Raw genomic sequence first — 19,262 nt, forward strand, 5'->3', positions numbered from 1 at the left:
ATGATGTTTTGATAACCATAAAAATCTCTCTCTGAGTTTTATCAACATATTCAGCTCTATTTATTCTCAAATAATCAAAAAAGCTCATTAGCATCAAAGTAGACATCATACAAGACTACAAATCCCTGCAAGCTCCTGATCTTTTCAACTCATTCAGTCAAAATAACAAATCTTTTGACTAATTTCATTCATTTGAGTAAGTAATGCCCAGAGCACGCAGGACCAGCAAATGATGAACTAAATTCTCCAAAGAGGCATGCTTCTTACAAGCCTCTCATTCACGTCTAATAAATTCAGCCCAGTGGCGCAGTAGTCTAAGTGCAAGAGGTGTCACTACATTCCCTGGTTCAAATCCAGGCTGTATCACAGGCACTCGCACAGGCACTCACATCTGGCTGTGATTGGGAGTCCCATAGGGTGGTGGTACACAATTGGCCCAGTGTCGTCCGGGTTTGGCTGGGGTGGGCCATTATTCTAGATAAGAATTTGTTCTTAACTGACTTGCCTGGTTAAATAAAATACAACATTAGAATAAGATGGACGGTGAAATGAAACGACTTAATATCGCTGTCTGCCAGCCTTTGGGCTATTTGACTCCCAGTGCATGAATCTATATAATTTATTGATTAAAAAACACTCCCGTTTCCAACAAAAAATACATACATTGCTAACTCAACTAATAACAGGCGGCAGGTCTGTCAAATAAATAAAAAAATACCTTCACCCGATTGGTGTTATGATTCGGTTCAGGATTCTTTTTTTTTGTGTTGTTCATGTCTTGCACAGCCAGCCAACCACACACAGTCAGACAGACAGCAAAGCTAAAGAGGAGCTAGCCGCAAGCAATTTATTTAATTCAACGAGCATAACTATCTTGGGAGATTATATTTATACTGGATTTAATAAGGTCTAATAATAACAAAGTGCATTTTAACATCAACGTCGCACGTTTTTGTATCTTTCTTCGTATGACTACCTAACAGTTAGCTTAGCTTGCTAGCAAGCTGCAAGTGTGGTAACGTTAGTTTGAGAAGAAGCTAGCTAGCGGGTTACACAGGTGCTAGCTAACCAGCTGCCAGAATGAATGTCGCAAAAAGTGGTTATCGGGTCTTTTCTGCCAATTCTACTGCAGCATGTACAGAACTAGCCAAGAAGATAACTGAGTATGTATATTTGATTGTTCTGGCTAAATGTACGTGTTATGATAGATACCTAACCAGATAATGTTGCTAGCTAGCTCGCTAAAATGTGTATGCTGGTGTTTGCAGGTGCATGGCCACAGATGAAGTCATTTGAATTTAGCCAAGGGTCTTGCTTACTGTCATTAATCGATTGGGTTTATGAGTTGGTCATTTGCTAGATGTTGACAATGACATTCAGAGGCTTAAGGGAATTGATTTAATGTGAGACAATGTTGGGTGTCTCGGCTGTGTGAAACTGGGAACTGTCTGTTATTAACGTTAGTGACATTGAAACAGGGAGCGAGTGCCTGTGATCTAGCTGAACTCTTCCCATGTCTAGATATGCAAGGTAGTGGGCCCACTGTCTCTGAATTACAATGTGACACATTACAACATGTTGCTTGTTTGCTTGGGTTTCAAATGGTAGCGGTACAGCAGGCTTAGTCAGAGTGGGATCAGTTTCCATGCAGGGCCTCTGTCCTGTCTGAATAAGACACATCACAGTGTCATACCTCTTGTACTGATTTGTCTGGTGTTTTTTCACAGACGACTAGGAGTTGAATTGGGCAAGTCGGTGGTCTATCAAGAGTCCAATAGAGGTGAGTTGAAACCAATTATGTATATAACAGGGGAGGCTGCTGAGGGGAGGACAGCTCATAATAATTGGAATAATAACATGGAAACCATGTGTTTGATACCTTTCCATTGACTCAATTCCAGACATTATTCAGAGCCGTCCTCCTCTCAGCAGCCTCCACTGGTATACAGTGCATTCGGAAAGTATTCATACCCCTTCATTTTGTTACGTTACAGCCAATATTCTAAAATTGATTTAAAAAAAAAATTTTACTCCTCAATCTACACACAATATCCCATAATGACAAAGTGAAAACAGGTTTTTAGAAATGTTTGTAACTGAAATCACTTATTTACATAAGTATTCAGACCCTTTGCTATGAGACTCAAATGTATCTATAACCTGTGGTAAATTCAGTTGATTAGACATGGAATGGCACACACCTGTCTATATAAGGTCCCACAGTTGACAGTGCATGTCAGAGCAAAAACCAAGCCATGTGGTCAGAGGAATTGTCCGTATAGCTCCGAGACAGGATTGTGTCGAGGTACAGATCTGGGGAAGGGTACCAAAACATTTCTGCAGCATTGAAGGTCCCCAAGTGGCCTCTATCATTCTTAATTGGAAGAAGTTTGGAACCACCAAGACTTTACATAGAGCTGGCCACCCAGCCAAACTGAGCAATCCGGTTGAAGGGCCTTGGTCAGGGAGGTGACCAAGAACCCGATGGTCACTCTGACAGAGCACCAGAGTTCCTCTGTGAAGATGGGAGAACCTTCCAGAAGGACAACCATCTCTAGCACTCCACCAATCAGGCCTTTATGGTAGAGTGGCCAGACAGAAGCCACTCCTCAGTAAAAGGCACATGACAGCCCGCTTGGAGTTTGCCGAAAGGCACCTAAAGACTCTCGGACCATTGTATGCCAAGCATCACGTCTGGAGGAAACCTGGAACCACAGGGGTGAAGGTTCACCTTCCAACAGGACAACAACCCATAGCACAAAACTGATACAATGCAGGAGGGGCTTCGGGACAAGTGTCCTTGAGTGGCCCAGCCAGAGCCTGGACTTGAACCTGATCGAACATCTCTGGAGAGACCTGAAAGTAGCTGTGCAGCGACGTTCCATATCCAACCTGAAGAATTGGAGAAACTGCCCAAATACAGGTGTGCCAAGCTTATAGCATCATACCCAAGAAGACTCAGGGCTGTAATTGCTGCCAAAGATGCTTCAATAAATTACTGAGTAAAGGGTCTGAATACTTATGTCAATGTGATATTTCTGTTTTTTATTTGTAATATATTTGCACTAATTTGTTAACTTTTTTTCTTTGTCTTTATGGGGTATTGTGTGTAGATGGGGGGAAAAACATGTAATCAATTTTAGATGAAGGTTGTAACGTAACAAATGTGGAAAAAGTGAAGGGGTCTGAATACTTTCCGAATGCACTGTATTTTTGTAGGTTTGGAACCAAAATTATTTTCCAATCAATTTCGTTCTGAACAGAACCATCAATTTTATTTTTCATTCTTTTGCAGTGTTCCGACAGCAAAATTAATTTGTGAACTGTTTCTAACCCCAAAAACGGTTTATATCATTCCTTTCTGTTCCTTTTTAAACCTCCTGAAATTGAAGATTTTTTAAAACATTTAGTTCGACATTAAATCACCACCAATTAGTGCGGATAGAATAGCTTGCTATGGAGCAGGCAAGCTTTTTACATGGATTGGACAGACAAGTGTAGGGTGCGAGATGGGACTGAAATTGAAATTGAGAGCGAGAGAGGGAGGGCTTTGCATAGGCACTTTGTTGCATTTTTTTGTGGGACTGGAAAAGAATACCTGGAACATAAAATTATGTTATTAACCGGTTCCCATACTTTTAAAATAACTGTTCTGTTCCGGAACAGTATAGATCACGTTTGTTCCCGATTCTGTTCCTCAAAAAAAAACATTGGTTCTGTTCCCTGAATCAGTTCCAACTCCTAGTTGAAACCCAGTCACTCTGCCTACTCTGCTAATACAAAATACAACTTATTTGTTTGGCCTGATACAAAGCATTTTTCTCTTTTGGAAAACATGACATGTTACAGATGAGTATTTACAATGGCTTGATAATTATGCCTGAACTGAATGTTATGCCCTAGTTGACATAAACAAGTCTAGGCACATTTGGGGAGCTGTAAGTGTAAAGTTAGCATTTTACCCACACTTGCTGTTGATTCAACTTTATGTGACCCTTGATAGAGACCAGAGTAGACGTGAAGGAATCTGTTCGCGGCCAAACTATCTTCATCATCCAGACCATACCCAGGTGAGTAGACTGAAATATGTCATCTCCTCCACACTTCTGTTCTAGGACACACACACAAACCTATACTGTGTGTGTAATGTGGTGCAGCCTTTAGGACTATGCATATCAATGCAATGTTGTAGGAGGGGTATTCACACAGTCATATCACGTGTTAGGTTGCATATACCCATATTCAAACCTGTTTGATTCACACACTATAAATCAGGCACAAGCTCATCTACCATAATATGAATAGCTACCAGTGTTATTAATAGCCATCCTCTTATCTGTCATCTGACTTGGCGTGCACAAGCTGTACTGAGCATATGCTGTTGCCCTCTGCTGGAGAGTTGCTCAGTATGAGTTTGCACTGACCGCACCATAAATGTGACCATTATTTGTTATTGACACTTTTCCCTTGTTTTAACCAGAGATGTCAACACGGCCATCATGGAGCTGCTGGTCATGGCCTACGCCCTTAAGACCTCCTGTGCAAAGAACATAATTGGGGTCATTCCCTATTTCCCCTACAGCAAGCAGTGCAAGATGAGAAAAAGGGGTTCCATAGTGTGCAAGCTGCTGGCTTCCATGCTAGCCAAAGCAGGTAACAGCCTGTACAGCCTGTATGCAAGTGTTAACAGTTTACTGTTTACATTGCCCTTGACCATCTGTGTTAAAGGAAAATGTCTACATATTTCAACTTCATATTTGTAAGCAGCCCCACCCCAACATCAATATATGTGAAAATGGTGCACTTTTTTGTTTTGTGGAAAAAATTATAGAGGAAGACAAGTGTTTCCAAAGTCGTCAGCGGTGTGCGTCATGTGATTCTAACCAATAATGAGTAGGCATTGACTTCTAATTGTCTACTAATTGGTTGATGATGTCATTGGAAGCACGTATCCACCTATTTCTTTTACTACAAAACAGAAACGTGCCATTTTCACGTGTTGATGTTGGGGTTGTGCTGGAGAGGAATTCAAAGTGGGAAATATTTTACATTTCCCTTTAAACTTGCCTCTGTGGCTGATTTCTCATTCTGCACCCTCTCTTAAAAGCAGTCTGCTGTTTCTTCAGTCTCTTTTCTCATCCTCTCTCTTTCTCCTTCCAGGTTTAACTCACATCATCACCATGGACTTACATCAGAAGGAGATTCAGGGCTTCTTCAGTTTTCCAGTGGACAACCTGCGTGCCTCCCCCTTCCTGCTTCAGTACATCCAGGAGGAGGTAACCATCTCACTGTAGCTCATGTGCCATGCCTGGTAGTAAAGTTGTAAGATAGTAAACTACACTCAGCAGCCTATTCAATGTCAAATGTGGGCTCCTCTCACTTCCCTTCAGGTCCCAGATTACAGAAACGCCATTATTGTTGCAAAGTCACCGTCTGCTGCTAAGAGGTAACATATTATTTAGTTACGGAGGCCTGGAGTGTGATCATCTAATGTAAATAATGTAAAAGGGTGTCTGCATTTCTCCGGTGTTTTCTTGCTGTTGTCTTTCAGAGCTCAGTCCTATGCAGAGCGACTGCGTTTGGGCCTGGCAGTGATGCATGGCGAGGCTCAGTGTTCAGAGTCTGACATGGCTGACGGACGACACTCTCCCCCCTGTGTCCGTAACACCTCAGGACACCCTGGGCTGGAGTTGCCTTGTAAGACCTCTCTAGAAGCCCTATATAGCTTATAGCTTGGTAACTAGCCAGGTGTAGTTGTCGTTAGTCTGCCATCAGATCAAATTGAAACTGTATCTTTGTCTGTAGCTTCCCCAATTCTTTAGTGTTGGTCAGGCTGTGTCTGTAAGATATAGATGGATGCATAGATGCCTGTACTCGTCAATGGTTGCATCCAAAAATATAATATAAGTGTAGTGTGAAATGTTCAACTCTCTGAATTATTTGAATAATTATTTCAAACCCCCAAAATATCCATGGCAAAATCCTCATCATATGGATTTAATGTCAGCACTAACAGCTTCATAAGTGATGATTCTGCTATAACCATTTCAACACCTGACATTATTTTTAAAGGATCTTGAATTGTGTAACCTATTTACTGCACGTTCTAATTCCACACATACACTGCCTCTACTAATGTTGCGACCGTAGCCTCCCTAAAATGTAAAGGCATTCATACCAAATCGTTTTAGAATGATTTGCATGTTTAAAAATGACATTTTGAATAAGAGAACATACATTTTGTTTTTCATTTTGAGAGAATGACAGTAACTTGTTATTGGAGATGTCTCATTTTCTCAGTACATTTGCGGTAAGGCTGTTAAAACAGTCGGGTCTGACAACATGGTCAGACTTTCTGTCTGGGCTTTGTGTCATTGGCAAATGACTCCAGATTATTTATTATGCCAACTGGCTGTGTCCCCCTTCAGCTTTAGTGTTTGTAATAATATTTGTATTATTTACTTAATTAATTATCCTTGACTTTAAAAATCCTCTTATTGTAAGCCTGGGTCAGTTGCAAACTGTCCTACACATTTCTTGAATGAATAAGCTTAGTGGAATGGTTTTGGATTCTTCACGGGTTAGCTTTAAAGATTTTGCTTCATGTAAGAGGATTTTCCCAGTCCTGGCTTTATGTCTTTGTAGTCTGTTATGTCCAGTCTCTGTGGATGTGTGTTAACGTGGTGTTTATTTGTTGATAATAGCTGGCAGCAAACAACAAGCTCCGTTCCCAGGCATAGAGCTCCCAAGTACGACCGTAAACTTAATTCCCTTTTGACCACCAAATGGTTCCTCTCCAAATGGTTCCTAAATGCGTGCATGTAGTGATCAAGGGTTTTCGAATCATCTTGCCAACAAACAGTCTTAAGTGCAAGGTCCTCAGTTGTGATTGAGGAAAGCATAACAAAGACAATCAATGGACCAATTACAAATGATCTGGATCAGTTAGTTGATGTGGTCCAGCGCTACAGATCCATAATAGGTGTACTGACGCCTATATACCCTCACTGCATACTGTAGATGAGATCCTCATCAGGAATGGATCAATGTCTTCCTTGATCCAGAGTCAGGTCTCCAGCAGTGGGCCGATGTCAGAGGCAGAGACTTCAGACTGTTCTGCAAGATGTCCTGAAAGCCCTCCGTTAGTTGCTTTGTGAGACTCTCTTCAATCATCTGACAAATGGAACCATTTCTCCCAGATACATGTTTATATTTTCATCCGGACTCATCTTGCCAATCAACACATCATGCTTCCCTATTGAAGCCTCGCCCGAAGGAGTCTGATTAACACCTGGCCTTCAGAAATGCATGTTTTGAATACTAATTAAGCATGCCGTTGATATATAGGCCTAATACATCATGATAGGAAGAGGAAACAAGATAATCATTTTTTTCAGAATCTAAAGCAAAGATCCAGATTTTTGGGTGGGTGGCAACATGTTGTTCTTGTGTGTGCTGCTGAACACACAGTACAGTACACCACAGTAGGTCAGGTCAGGGTTATGTTGTGTTCACCCTCTTCCCTGCTGCCCATACAAACCAGTGGGCTGCTGTGTCACACACCTTGGGCCTTCCCACATTTAAATAACTGTAAATCCTAAACGTGGACCCTACATGTCAATAACAACACATCTACTGGTTTGGGTGTGAATATGACCTGCTTATAACCTCAGACCATGACTATCACATATTAGTTGTATTATAGCATATTATAGCATATTCCTTAGCCCAGCAATGCTGGCTTCTAGCATCATTGAGAGGATTGCTGAGATCTTCAGGCTTTTCAACTCTTGCCTCATATATCCAAGACAAGTTTATCTCTAACATATGTGTAGGCCTAACTATAGTTTTTACTAGATCATTTTGATTAATTTCTATATTCTACCTGAAAATATTCTAGGTAGTACCTCTTCAAGACTACAGAAGGTTTTAAGACCTAGTGGTGATGTTGATGCATTTTGAAAAGCTGAAATGTTCCAGTGCTTATTATTGCTTGTGTGTGGTCCCCTGTAAGGAAGGCATGTGTTCCAGGAAGGAATGTGTTCCTGGCATGAACCTGTGTTCCCTACTCATCTCTAGCTTCCACTCCCACAATCAGCTTCCCCACTCTGGCTGTCTGATTGTCCATCCGCTGATTGTGCGCTTCCCCCATTGACTGACAACAGTGGTGTTCAATAAGACAAACCTGGAACATTAGTAAGCGTGTGATTACCTCATCAGTGCTTGTCTGCCTCTATCGTTTTTGATGGATTAACGACAAGATTAGGTTGTGCATATTGTCATATGCAAACTGTTGCCAAATGTCTGCACTGAGCTCTGAGCAGACAGTGTGTAGTGGAGGCAATTTAATATCAGTGTCTGATTGGGTATGCTGGGCAAAAATCCTGTCATTTTGATTATCCTTGTGCTGGAATGAGTTTGGCATTCCATTTAAATCTATAAGGGTATAATTGGGACAATTGACAGAATTTATCTAATTTCCCAATTACATCTCATTTTGAAAAGAGTCAGTTACCCAGTAGGGGGGGAATTGCATGGAACATCAACTATTAATTGAAGAATACATAATCATAACAGTGATTGAAATTGGACTTTGTAATTGTGGAAAGCTCATACTTTTGAACCCATTTTACCCAATCTACTCTGAGATGTATCCTCATTAGTTTGACTGTTTATGCCTATGGATACTGTATGTGATGACTAGCAGTGACCAGTTTGTTCTTCCTTTTCAGTAATGATGGCCAAGGAGAAGCCCCCGATCACTGTTGTAGGAGATGTGGGAGGAAGAATCGCCATCATTGTTGTAAGAAATGTGCCCATTTGTTTGGGCCATTTGTGGTTTTGTCCTGCAAGGCCTGTGCTAAAATGAGGCAATTGAAATGAATTTGCAACATTTTGCCACATTGTATTTAATAACAGAATATGACAGCCTTAGATTATGGATGAAGGAACTACAGGCGCACATAATTTCCAATCCCGTGGTTGCCGTTCTTTCCCAGGATGACATCATCGACGACGTGGAGGACTTTGTGGCGGCAGCTGAGATTCTGAAGGAGAGAGGAGCTTATAAGATCTACATCATGGCTACACATGGGCTGCTGTCTGCCGATGCCCCCCGTCTTATTGAGGAGTCCGCCATCGACGAGGTGAGATACAGATGTAGGATCTTCATTTCAGACAGTCTGCTACAGCAGGAAAATAATCCTGCAGCAACAGGAAATGTGAATTATTATGTGGATTATAATTAATAGAGGTTTTTTGAGGGGTTGATACATTTTTCATGAGGGGAAAATCAAGTGGAAATGATAAACTTCAGAAGCCTTTTTAAACTTCAATTACACTACAAGTTTTAGATTTCTTGCATTACATTTCCTGCAACAGGGTGATCAAATTAAGATCCTACATCTGTAACAGCAGCCCTGTGTTCTGAATTTATCACTACATCTTGAATGGGGAAGTGCTCAGTTCCTCATCGTAAAAGCTTTTCAGTCACTTTACAAAAGAAAGGCACTGGCAACACTTTCTATGTACCACCTGTGTGCAAGCTATTGCAACTTGATTCGTAGGAATGTTTCATCGCCTGTATAAAGGCTGTTATAAGATATGGTAGTCAGGCACAGTTCAGTCTGGGTATGAGACTAAATAGACCACACCAACGAATGGTTGAAAGCAGCGGGTGATCTACTGCACACGGCCAACCTTCATTATGGTGTTTCCTACTCTGTGCCTTGTCTGTCTGCCCCCCAGGTGGTGGTGACTAACACCGTCCCTCACGAGGTACAGAAGCTCCAGTGTCCCAAGATCAAGACAGTGGACGTCAGTATGATCCTGGCCGAGGCCATCCGCCGCATCCATAACGGGGAGTCCATGGCCTACCTGTTCCGCAACATCACGGTGGACGACTAGGGCCAGAGACAGGGTTGAGTTTGTGCTAGGTGAGGTGTTAGGAGAAAACCGGTGGTATACACGCTATGCTCCCCTCCTCTCTCCACAGTGCTAGAAATGCATACTGTCCCTGTTGTCTGCACCTTCACACACAGCCTAGTTCTGATGACTAGGACGAGGGGGAGTACCGTCATCATATCCCCTCTTACAAACCAATAAAATGCATTTTCATCAGCTTTTAGTGCCCGAAACATAACATGGAGTTGCTCAATAAAAGCGATAAAAGAAACAAAAAGTTGAGCAATACTAAAAGGTTGATTTAACATGCGTATTTGTTGTCAGGTCTTTTGTGGGTTTTTTTGCCTTACTATGCTAAGGTCTGGCAAACCAGCAATGCATGAATTACTGTACCTCACCTCCATGGTAGTTTCATGTCTTTTTTAATTCCTCCATGCTTCAAGATATGAAGGGATTTGTTATTTTGTTGGTTCACTGTTCACTGTTTTTCCCACCTGAGTAAAAGGTGTAGGGTGAGTGTTATGATAACTAGCTTTTCTTGTCTAGCCCAGGGGTGGGAAAAATTATATATTATTTTGGGTCAAAAACTCCAGGCCACTCTTGAACGTCTGAAGCTAGATAAAAAAGTATGTAGATATTATAATAGACTGATATTTTTTTCAAACTGACCTTTTTCTGGCCCACAAATTGCTTTTGAAAAAAATCTGTGCGGCCTTCTGATAAATGTTGAAATCCCGATGTGGCCCTTGAGCCAAAATGATTGCTCACCCCTGGTCTAGCCACTGTCAACATATCTAATGATGGCTTTTTCTTCAGTTCTCCGTTATGAAGGAGGTTGACCCTATTTCACTCTTTTTAAGTATCTTCCCAATAACATCACTTATTGCTTGAATCATTTCCCCCTACACCCCTGGCCCTCCAGGCCTACCGAGCACTGTGACTGCTTTGCATTTAGATGCAGGTGTGTTAATGCAAAACCTACTGAGAACAAAGCTAAATGAACCCTAGTACAGCAGCTCCCAACCAGTTCTGTGTGACACCTAAGCCTCGTGAATTCAGGCTGACTCACCAAATACATCTAATAAGACCACATGTATTGTCTACCACCACACATTAGGCCACAGATTAGGACATTTTGACCCACCATGTTTGAATCCCAAACACTGTCCTAGTCATTGTTACTGTATTGGTCCAGTCAGTCAACTGTTCTCTGTGTAACTAACAAATGTCATGATGATCTGAATGGAATTAACCTTTTATATTAAAGGGGGATATGACATCCTGACTCTGAAGTAGACTTTCCTATATAGTCTTGTTGCTTCTCATTGGCATTCAGAAATACTGACAATATATGCATTATGTGTCCATGCTGAGGTCATGGTTTTGAATATAGAAATTGTAATCGTGACCCTTTACCATTTAGTGTCCCCTATGAAAAGATGTGGACTAATAGTCAAACTGATGTTCAAGGGAAGTCGTGTCTGAACCCTCTGTTGGAGCTTTAAGCTCAGGGAGATATGTTTCTGAGGCAAATTCATAATGTATGTGAAGAAAAAGCGCTCTTAATGCTTGTGCCTATGTCTCTGGTACAGCAAAGTCTGCAAATGTAAATGTGTTGCATTCCGTTCCGCAGAACTTTCTCTTTACCATTCTTTGTTACTTTTGTTGTTGACATTCGTTCCTTTGTTATCCTGTAGGATGTGCTAATTGTAAACCGCTAACTATACCTGTGTGTGGTACAGACATGAGGAAAGGTCCTTCTTGGAGAGAAATAGCTGTTGCTATGCCAACTCATATCCATGTCTTCCGATAGCACATTGATTTGTTACTTCACTCTCATTGTCTGATCTTGATGTAGCCTATTTTATGAGTTTATGATTTAATCGAATAATTGGTGTCTGCATCCAATTTTTTGTAAGTTAAAATAAACATTTGGCTTCATTTGTTTTTGCCAGACTTTTTATTGGTGAACAAAATTGTTATGTGTTTAATAATGTAACCAGTTCATTTTATTCTGGAGAATTGTAGTATCTCTAGTCTTAACAATCAATTTACTCTTCTGTTAAAATGAACCCTTCACATTATTCAGGTCAACCTTCATCAGATCCCAGAACTATTGATTTATAATTACACAATTATTTGACCATTGTACAATCCCAATATTGTCAGTTGTTATACTTGATCAGGGGAAAATACCATTGAGTTTTATCTACACTTTGATCAGAGAACATTACTTCTGGTTTGTGTTGTTGTAGTATAGCTACCTAATGCAGTGAGTGGACAGTACAGTGAGAACTTCTTCAGATGAAGTCAGGGACCCTTTACTTGTTCCAAACTTCTCAGGTTTCTACTCATCACTGAGGAGCTTTGACCAAGTCGAGGGGCAGAGACGGACTAGAAAACTCTTATCCCTTGCAGTGGAGGCATTGGTAAGGATGCACATGCTAAAATTCTTCACCACCACTCCTAAGAACTGTAAAAAGGTATGACAAAGAAATTATAGACTAGTAATAGAATCTCTTAACTAGAAGTGCTGACTTCTGATGTTGGCCCTTTGAAGTCTTGGATCACAGAAAATAATTTGCATGCATAATATTTAGGAGCTGTAAGTAGGCCCATCACCTATAAAATAAATTGTACATTTAAGTTTTGATAGATGGTAAACAGAAGCCCTTCCAACCCCGGAGAGAGTGGTACGCACCTGAGTGTGGGTCTCTGTCGGTGAGTGTTGATGGTGTGAACTAGCTGGTGCATCGACAGCTGTGTGTTTAAACAGGACCCAAAGAGGAACTAGAGTGTCACAGATCATAGGTCACTTCCTCGTCTGGGCAGAGGGAAACAATGCACCATGTCTCTGTGTGTGGTTGGAAAGGGGAAACATATTTATGTGTGTGCACAGCACTATATATTAGAATTATCACTAGAGCACAGTTGTTACAGTCTTAACTTTCATTACACTTATACTGGATTCTGATTGTTACTATGGAAACATTATCTGCTGGTAATTGTTGATACAGATAGTTACAGGAAGTTCACATAGATAGCTAATGTCCATGCAACCATATTATATAACTGACATTATTTGTGTCAGTGTCAGGTTAATGATGCATTGATCAGGAAAGTAGATCCTTATGTGAGAATTTCACACTCTTTTCATATGGAACCTAGACATGATTCCCTGCAGAATGGTTTCTGTTACTAGCCATGTCAATGATCTGGGCATTGGAGGAACAAGTTGACATCCTGCCGAGCTGCACAAACAATGGTCTTTTGTCTGGCACAGTGAGAGGTTCCCTAGTATTTTATTTCTGCTCTGGCCAGGTTTTGTATTAACTAACAGGTTTCCCCATAGATTTCAAGGTGCGTTGTGTGACAGACTAGCAATGTCAAAAACATATAGGCCTACCACTAGAGGGTAATGTGAGACAACTTACTGTAACTGGTGACATTTTAACATTTTAATTTAATATTTTATTTAGCTAGGCAAGTCAGTTAAGGACACATTCTTATTTACAATGATGGCCTACCAAAAGGCCTCCTGCGGGGACGGGGGCTGGGATAAAAAATATAATATAGGACCAAACACACATCACGACAAGAGACACCACAACACTACATAAAGAGAGACCTAAGACAACATAGTAAGGCAGCGACACATGACAACACAGCATGGTAGCAACACAACATGACAACAACAACATGGTAGCAACACAACATGGCAGCAGCACAAAACATGGTACAAACATTATTGGGCACAGACAACAGCACAAAGGGCAAGAAGGTAGAGACAACAATACATCACGCAAAGCAGCCACAACTGTCAGTAAGAGTGTCCATGATCGAGTCTTTGAATGAAGAGATGGAGATAAAACTGTCCAGTTTGAGTGTTTTTTTGCAGCTTGTTCCAGTCACTAGCCGCAGCGAACTGAAAAGAGGAGCAACCCAGGGATGTGAGTGCTTTGGGGACCTTTAACAGAATGTGACTGGCAGAACGGGTGTTCAATGTGGAGGATGAGGGCTGCAGTAGATATCCCAGATAGGGGGGAGTGAGGTCTAAGAGGGTTTTATAAATAAGCTTCAACCAGTGGGTCTTGCGACATGTATACAGAGATGACCAGTTTACAGAGGAGCATAGAGTGCACTGATGTGTCCTTTAAGGAGCATTGGTGGCAAATCTGATAGCCGAATGGTAAAGAACATCTAGCCGCTCGAGAACACCTTTACCTGCCGATCTACAAATTGCGTCTCCGTAATCTAGCATGGGTAGGATGGTGAAGATGCTTGAAGAGGTAGGATACCTGTTGACGGTTTTGGGAGGAAGTGAATTTTGAGGAAGTGGATTTGTGATACTGGTATGTTTTGGGATGATTCTACACCCCTGGTACTGAAGCTGATTTTATTGTCAGCATAACCACATTTCCACGTGTCTTGTTGATTGTATGCTTGTTTATGTTATTTTTATTTATTCCAGAGCTTGGCCAGGTCTCTGCTGCAATCATACTGGAAATGGACAGATTTTTGGGGGTATTGCTTTGTAAGTTGTTCTAAGTATTATCTCTGGCTAGTCTGTTATACAGTCTCTGGCTTGTTGAGTTTTGACTTGGGTAAAGAGATTTGATGTTTGCATGATAAATAAGTCCTTGTCACACCTCATACCAGATGTGTTATTACTTGGCCATTAGTTTATTGCACTTTCGTTTCCAATAAGCCCCTGCCAAAATGAGTCCACCGAAAATGACCATGACTAATACTTTGATATATAATAATTATTTATTTATCATGAATAGACAATATATATATATATACAACAAGTAATAAAGCCATAACGTATTTGTTATACTGTTTTGGTGAATAAACATGATTTAATTATCAACATGTACTTCAAATATTCATAGAAAAACAATACACTCTATATAATTTATATTTTAACACATTTTGTACGTTTTTTAATAAATAATGATATCTGTGCAAAATAACTCCAAGTGCATATGAATATTGCCAAACAACAAATTGGTATTATAGAATGAGGAACGCAACCAGAGTTGACTCAGAACATACTATGCTTTGTTGCCATGACAAGCAAAATAAAGATTTGTCACAAAGAAACTTCACTTGATGAATAAAAAAGCTCTCATGACACATTGTCCAAATGCAGCTTTTGCCCAATTAGTCACAACTGTCTATCTTCACAGTTATTGCAAGTGAACACTGTCAACACTTACAAAAGGCAAACACAACAGTAACATAGTAGGACATAGATTGAAAACTTGACAAAGTAAGCTCATTGCCACTTTTGCACTGTCACAGTATATTTTTAACAATGACACCACCACATTCAGGACATTCAGTGCACTTTTTTCATTTATTTTCAGCTTTATCAATGTCCCGCACCTGTGTGATGTCATTAGTTCCGCTTCCCCTTTAACAGTCAGTGTTCCTTTCCTCTACTTCAGTGGAAATGCTGTGGTGGAGATACTTAGGATGGTTAGATGAGGAGGCTTACAGGGAATTGAAGCCGTCAGACTCCAACTCAGCAGCACGGTCTATAGCAGCAGCAGTAGTAGCACATTCAACACCACTGTGTTTGTCTTTAACAATGACCCAGCTTCGGGTCCCCATCCTCAGCCTCTCTGGCCCCTGTCTGTCTGTCAGACCCCTCCAGCCCCTCTGCCTTAGGAAATTAGGCAGCTGTTGGTCTTGTTCATGGGGGGCCGTTTGTTGCCGTCTTTGGGGAAGGTCTCCCTGCGTCGTCTCAGTGCGGGGCTCAGCCGGCTGGGCAGGTTGGCTTGTTGCAGCAGCACCCTGAACACCTCCAGTACGTTGTTGTTCTCCTTGGCAGACGTCTCCAAGAAGCTGTTGTTCCAGTCCAGCTCCACAGTGGACAGCACGTCTTCGCTGGACACCGTCCGCTCGCCATGCCGGTCCGTCTTGTTGCCGACCACCACGATGGGTGTGAACTTGTCTTCTTTGACCGCCAGGATCTCGTCTCGCAGGCTCTTGACAGCCTCCAGGGAGTCAGGGTCATTGATGGCGTACACAAGGGCGAACGCGTCGCTGTTCTGAATGCAGAGCTTCCTCATGGCCGGGAAGGAGTAGCTGCCGCTGGTGTCCATGATGTGGATGGTGACCTTGGCCCCTCCGATGTCGAACTCCTTGCTGTGCAGTTCCTCCACGGTGCGCCGGTGCTTGGGTTCGAATGTGTCCTGGAGGAAGCGGCTGATCAGGGCTGTCTTTCCCACGCCAGCTGCCCCCAGGAACACCAGACGCACCTCCGTCTTCTCCTTCACTTCTAGAGACATGATGACTTCCTCTGACACACTTCCTCTAACACTGTCTTCTTTTTGAAGACTTAAAATTCTGATTTTGTTACAAAATAACTCTCCTTGATCATTTTGAGAGGATGGAGAAGTTGGACTCTGCTGCAGAAGCTGCTGGAGTTAGTCAGTAAACAGGGACAGTGTGGTAGGTTGTAGTAGTAAATCACTGAGAGTAGCTGGCAGTTGCATCTGTGTATGTCTGGTTGCCTGTGCATGCTATTTATGGTCTTTCTCAATCAGAGATTCCAAGCCCCCTCCTGCTCTCGTCCAATCAGGAGAGTGGAGTGTCTCTTTGAGTGAATTCAAAGCAGCCAATCAGAAAGACTCATGCAAATGACAGAATCCCATTGCGAAGGAGGGAGGAGATGGATAGGAGTGAGCCCAAACCAGCAGGTGTATGTAGGATGCATTGTTTGCAGTGAGATGATTTTTGTATACCCATGATTTTTGTATACCCATGATATACTTTCATAAGACCTTTTGCACACAAACAAGCAATTGTCTGCTCTGTGTATGGGATTGTTAAATCAGCCTATGTGTTTGTGTACTATAGAATCTATGTTGACTGTTCTTTTATGCAATATGTATGTACAGATCTTAATTTGACCTGTTTCTCACAGTAGGAAAATGAATCCTGCACCAACAGGAAATGTGAATGATTATAATTAATGGCCATTTTTGTTGGGGTTGATACATTTTTTGTTAGGGCAAATCAAGTTTGAAATTGTTAAGTGGAAATTACACATTTTTGTAAGCCTTTTTAAACCTCAAACAGTACAAGTTTGCATTCCACATTCTCTGCAACAAGAGATCAAATTAAGATAACACAAGTTGCATGTTAATTTCTTATATGACATCATTGGTATGCCATGCTGATCATAAAGGACCGGCAACTAACCACTCATCTTTTACAACACTTAGGAACTTGAGTGAGCACGGCAGAATGAATTTATTGAAAGCTCACTTGCTTTTATGCCTACGAAAGGTGTTGACAAGGGAGCTTGCATGTTTGATGCATTGTGTGATACATTCCAATATCTTTGTGAGTATGGCTTCTGCCTTAGTACATACTGTACTTTGAGCTATTGATAGACATAGATACTGTACGAAAGAGTACATATGTGTATCTATGGATACAGCTACTTCTTTACCACAGCCTGGTTATCAAGTGGTTATCAGGCTTCTGTGTCCTTCTGCTCTCCATTCCTCAGCTCAGTGTGAGAGAACGCCTTCAAGAGCTCAGTTTTTTTTTATAAAGCAGCTCTACTCATTCTCCAGTAAGACCCTAGCTTTTCCTGTAAACCTTTCCAGCAGTCTGTGTGGTCAGTCGAGCTCAGCCCTCCACCTCCCACAGGATCCCGGTTAGTTATTTGATGCTCATCGTTCTGTGACCCGCCAGATCCAAACAGTCAGCACGTTTCGAAAGGTTGTGGTCTCAAATGAACCACACCACTCGAGGAATTGCCGGTACTGTGTCACTGTCTCAGAGAAAATGGCATAGAGATCTGTAAAAGAAAATGTTGTTAAATATGCATGATTTCCTCTCCATTAGAGAATTGTCAATGTATCCGTATTTCTAATAGCAGGTAAAGTGGAGGTTGTTGTAACAGCGCTGTAAAAGGGATTCTGTCCTGGAAACGTCTGTGTTAATCGCTATTACTGTTTATAGGAATTTGTTGAAGGATCCTTTCTTTGACTTCCTTGACTTCCTTTCTTTGACTGAGTCAAATCCCAATGCATTTTTATGCAATTCGTCTTGCATGCAATTTATCTCTATGTCTCTGTCATCCTGCTGTGTCCCAGTTAAGCCAGAGTCACAGTGGGAGTTCCCCTTACATTGAGAGGGTATTGCATCACTCAGTGGGGTTGCTCATCATAGGGGTCATTCCATAGATTGGTGTATCCCAGTGCCCAGCTCACATGTCTGGCACTGAGGACCAAGTCGAGTGGCTCTTTCATCTCTCCCTTTGGTCCTGTGTGAGGCGGCCTCGGCCTGGACCTGGGAGCCCCACTACGTACGCCCTCAACTGGCCGTGGCGTGGGAGGCTTTCTCTCAAATCACCCTCATGGCCACTTAGGCTCTCGTTAAGCCACATAGACACTGAGTGAGAATTTGCATGGAATGACAATGAGTGTGTTGTGCAGAGAGGGCTTTATTTTCCCATTGCCCTCCCTCCTTCACCAGCTAGCTTTGTAGTCTCTTTCCTCTCCACTAAAGTTCTCTTCTGGAGGACTTCTGTCTTCAAAGCTCAGATAAGGAGTCTGTCTGTGTGTCTTCATGGGTGGACCCTCCTGCTATATTACATGCAATGGCACACTAGTCACTTTAATAATGTTTACATATTTTGCATTACTCATCTCATTACTCATGTAGATATGGTATTCTATCCTATTCTACTGTCTCTTAGTCTATGCCGCTCTGACATTACCCATCAAAATATTTATATATTCTTAATTCCATTCCTTTACTTTAGATTTGTGTGTATTGTGTGCATTGTTGTGAAATTGTTAGATATTACTTGTTAGATATTACTGTACTGTTGGCGCTAGAGAAAAAAGCATTTTGCTACACCCGCAATAACATCTTCTAAACACGCGTATGTGACATAACATTTGATTTGATTTGCACTCAGCTATCATACTCAATTATTCACTTGAAAGAGCCTCATTACAATGTCTTATTTATTTATTTTAAACGTTGCAGTCACTGGTTTTGGTTTTGCATACATTTGAAAGTGAAAAGTCTCTGTTACCGTGGAATTGCCCATCTACTTTAGCTGGCTTCGCTCGCTCACTCACTCACTGTGCTGTGATTATAAAATGTTGCTATGATACAACAGATACAATTATTTAATGAGCAGGGATTTGTGCCTTATTAACCTCATCATTATTCACAGCGTTGATTACTGATGTGCTGTTCTCTGAATTATTGTAATTTTCAGTAGCATTATGGCAGCATTGTGATATGAGGGGGTTATAGAGTGATTGCCATCTCATTTGAGTACTATTGTGCTAAATGGGATTGAGACTGTCTGTAGTAGT

General features: G+C 41.5%; 2 protein-coding genes and 1 long non-coding RNA gene across 4 annotated transcripts; 1 reads left to right on the forward strand and 2 right to left on the reverse strand.

Annotated features, from left to right (window-relative positions):
• Positions 1 to 764: 764 nt before the first annotated feature.
• Positions 765 to 11,844, forward strand: LOC110538516 (phosphoribosyl pyrophosphate synthase-associated protein 1). 2 transcript variants are annotated; one of them, XM_021625382.2, is made up of 11 exons: positions 765 to 1,163; positions 1,728 to 1,780; positions 4,004 to 4,070; positions 4,481 to 4,653; positions 5,161 to 5,276; positions 5,391 to 5,446; positions 5,552 to 5,697; positions 6,705 to 6,749; positions 8,733 to 8,803; positions 9,000 to 9,146; positions 9,748 to 11,844. In XM_021625382.2, exons 1-11 carry the CDS (start codon positions 1,081 to 1,083, stop codon positions 9,904 to 9,906), a joined length of 1,116 nt encoding a protein of 371 aa, XP_021481057.1. In that variant the 5' UTR covers positions 765 to 1,080; the 3' UTR covers positions 9,907 to 11,844. The 2 variants fall into 2 exon arrangements, with proteins under 2 accessions (XP_021481057.1, XP_021481058.1); XM_021625383.2 differs by lacking the exon at positions 6,705 to 6,749 and having other exon boundaries at positions 766 to 1,163.
• LOC110538517 lies at positions 8,890 to 12,710 on the reverse strand. The gene is made up of 2 exons (XR_002475768.2): positions 12,605 to 12,710; positions 8,890 to 9,204 (listed from the first exon to the last, which is right to left on the reverse strand). It is a non-coding gene; the product is annotated as an uncharacterized LOC110538517 (long non-coding RNA).
• Positions 12,711 to 14,636: 1,926 nt separating this feature from the next.
• On the reverse strand, positions 14,637 to 16,397 carry LOC110538518 (GTP-binding protein Rhes-like). Its single transcript, XM_021625384.2, has one exon. It carries the CDS (start codon positions 16,200 to 16,202, stop codon positions 15,576 to 15,578), a length of 627 nt encoding a protein of 208 aa, XP_021481059.1. The 5' UTR covers positions 16,203 to 16,397; the 3' UTR covers positions 14,637 to 15,575.
• Positions 16,398 to 19,262: the final 2,865 nt, after the last annotated feature.

This window comes from Oncorhynchus mykiss, chromosome 12 (genome assembly GCF_013265735.2).
Source record: "Oncorhynchus mykiss isolate Arlee chromosome 12, USDA_OmykA_1.1, whole genome shotgun sequence".
In the NCBI taxonomy this organism is placed as follows: domain Eukaryota; kingdom Metazoa; phylum Chordata; class Actinopteri; order Salmoniformes; family Salmonidae; genus Oncorhynchus; species Oncorhynchus mykiss.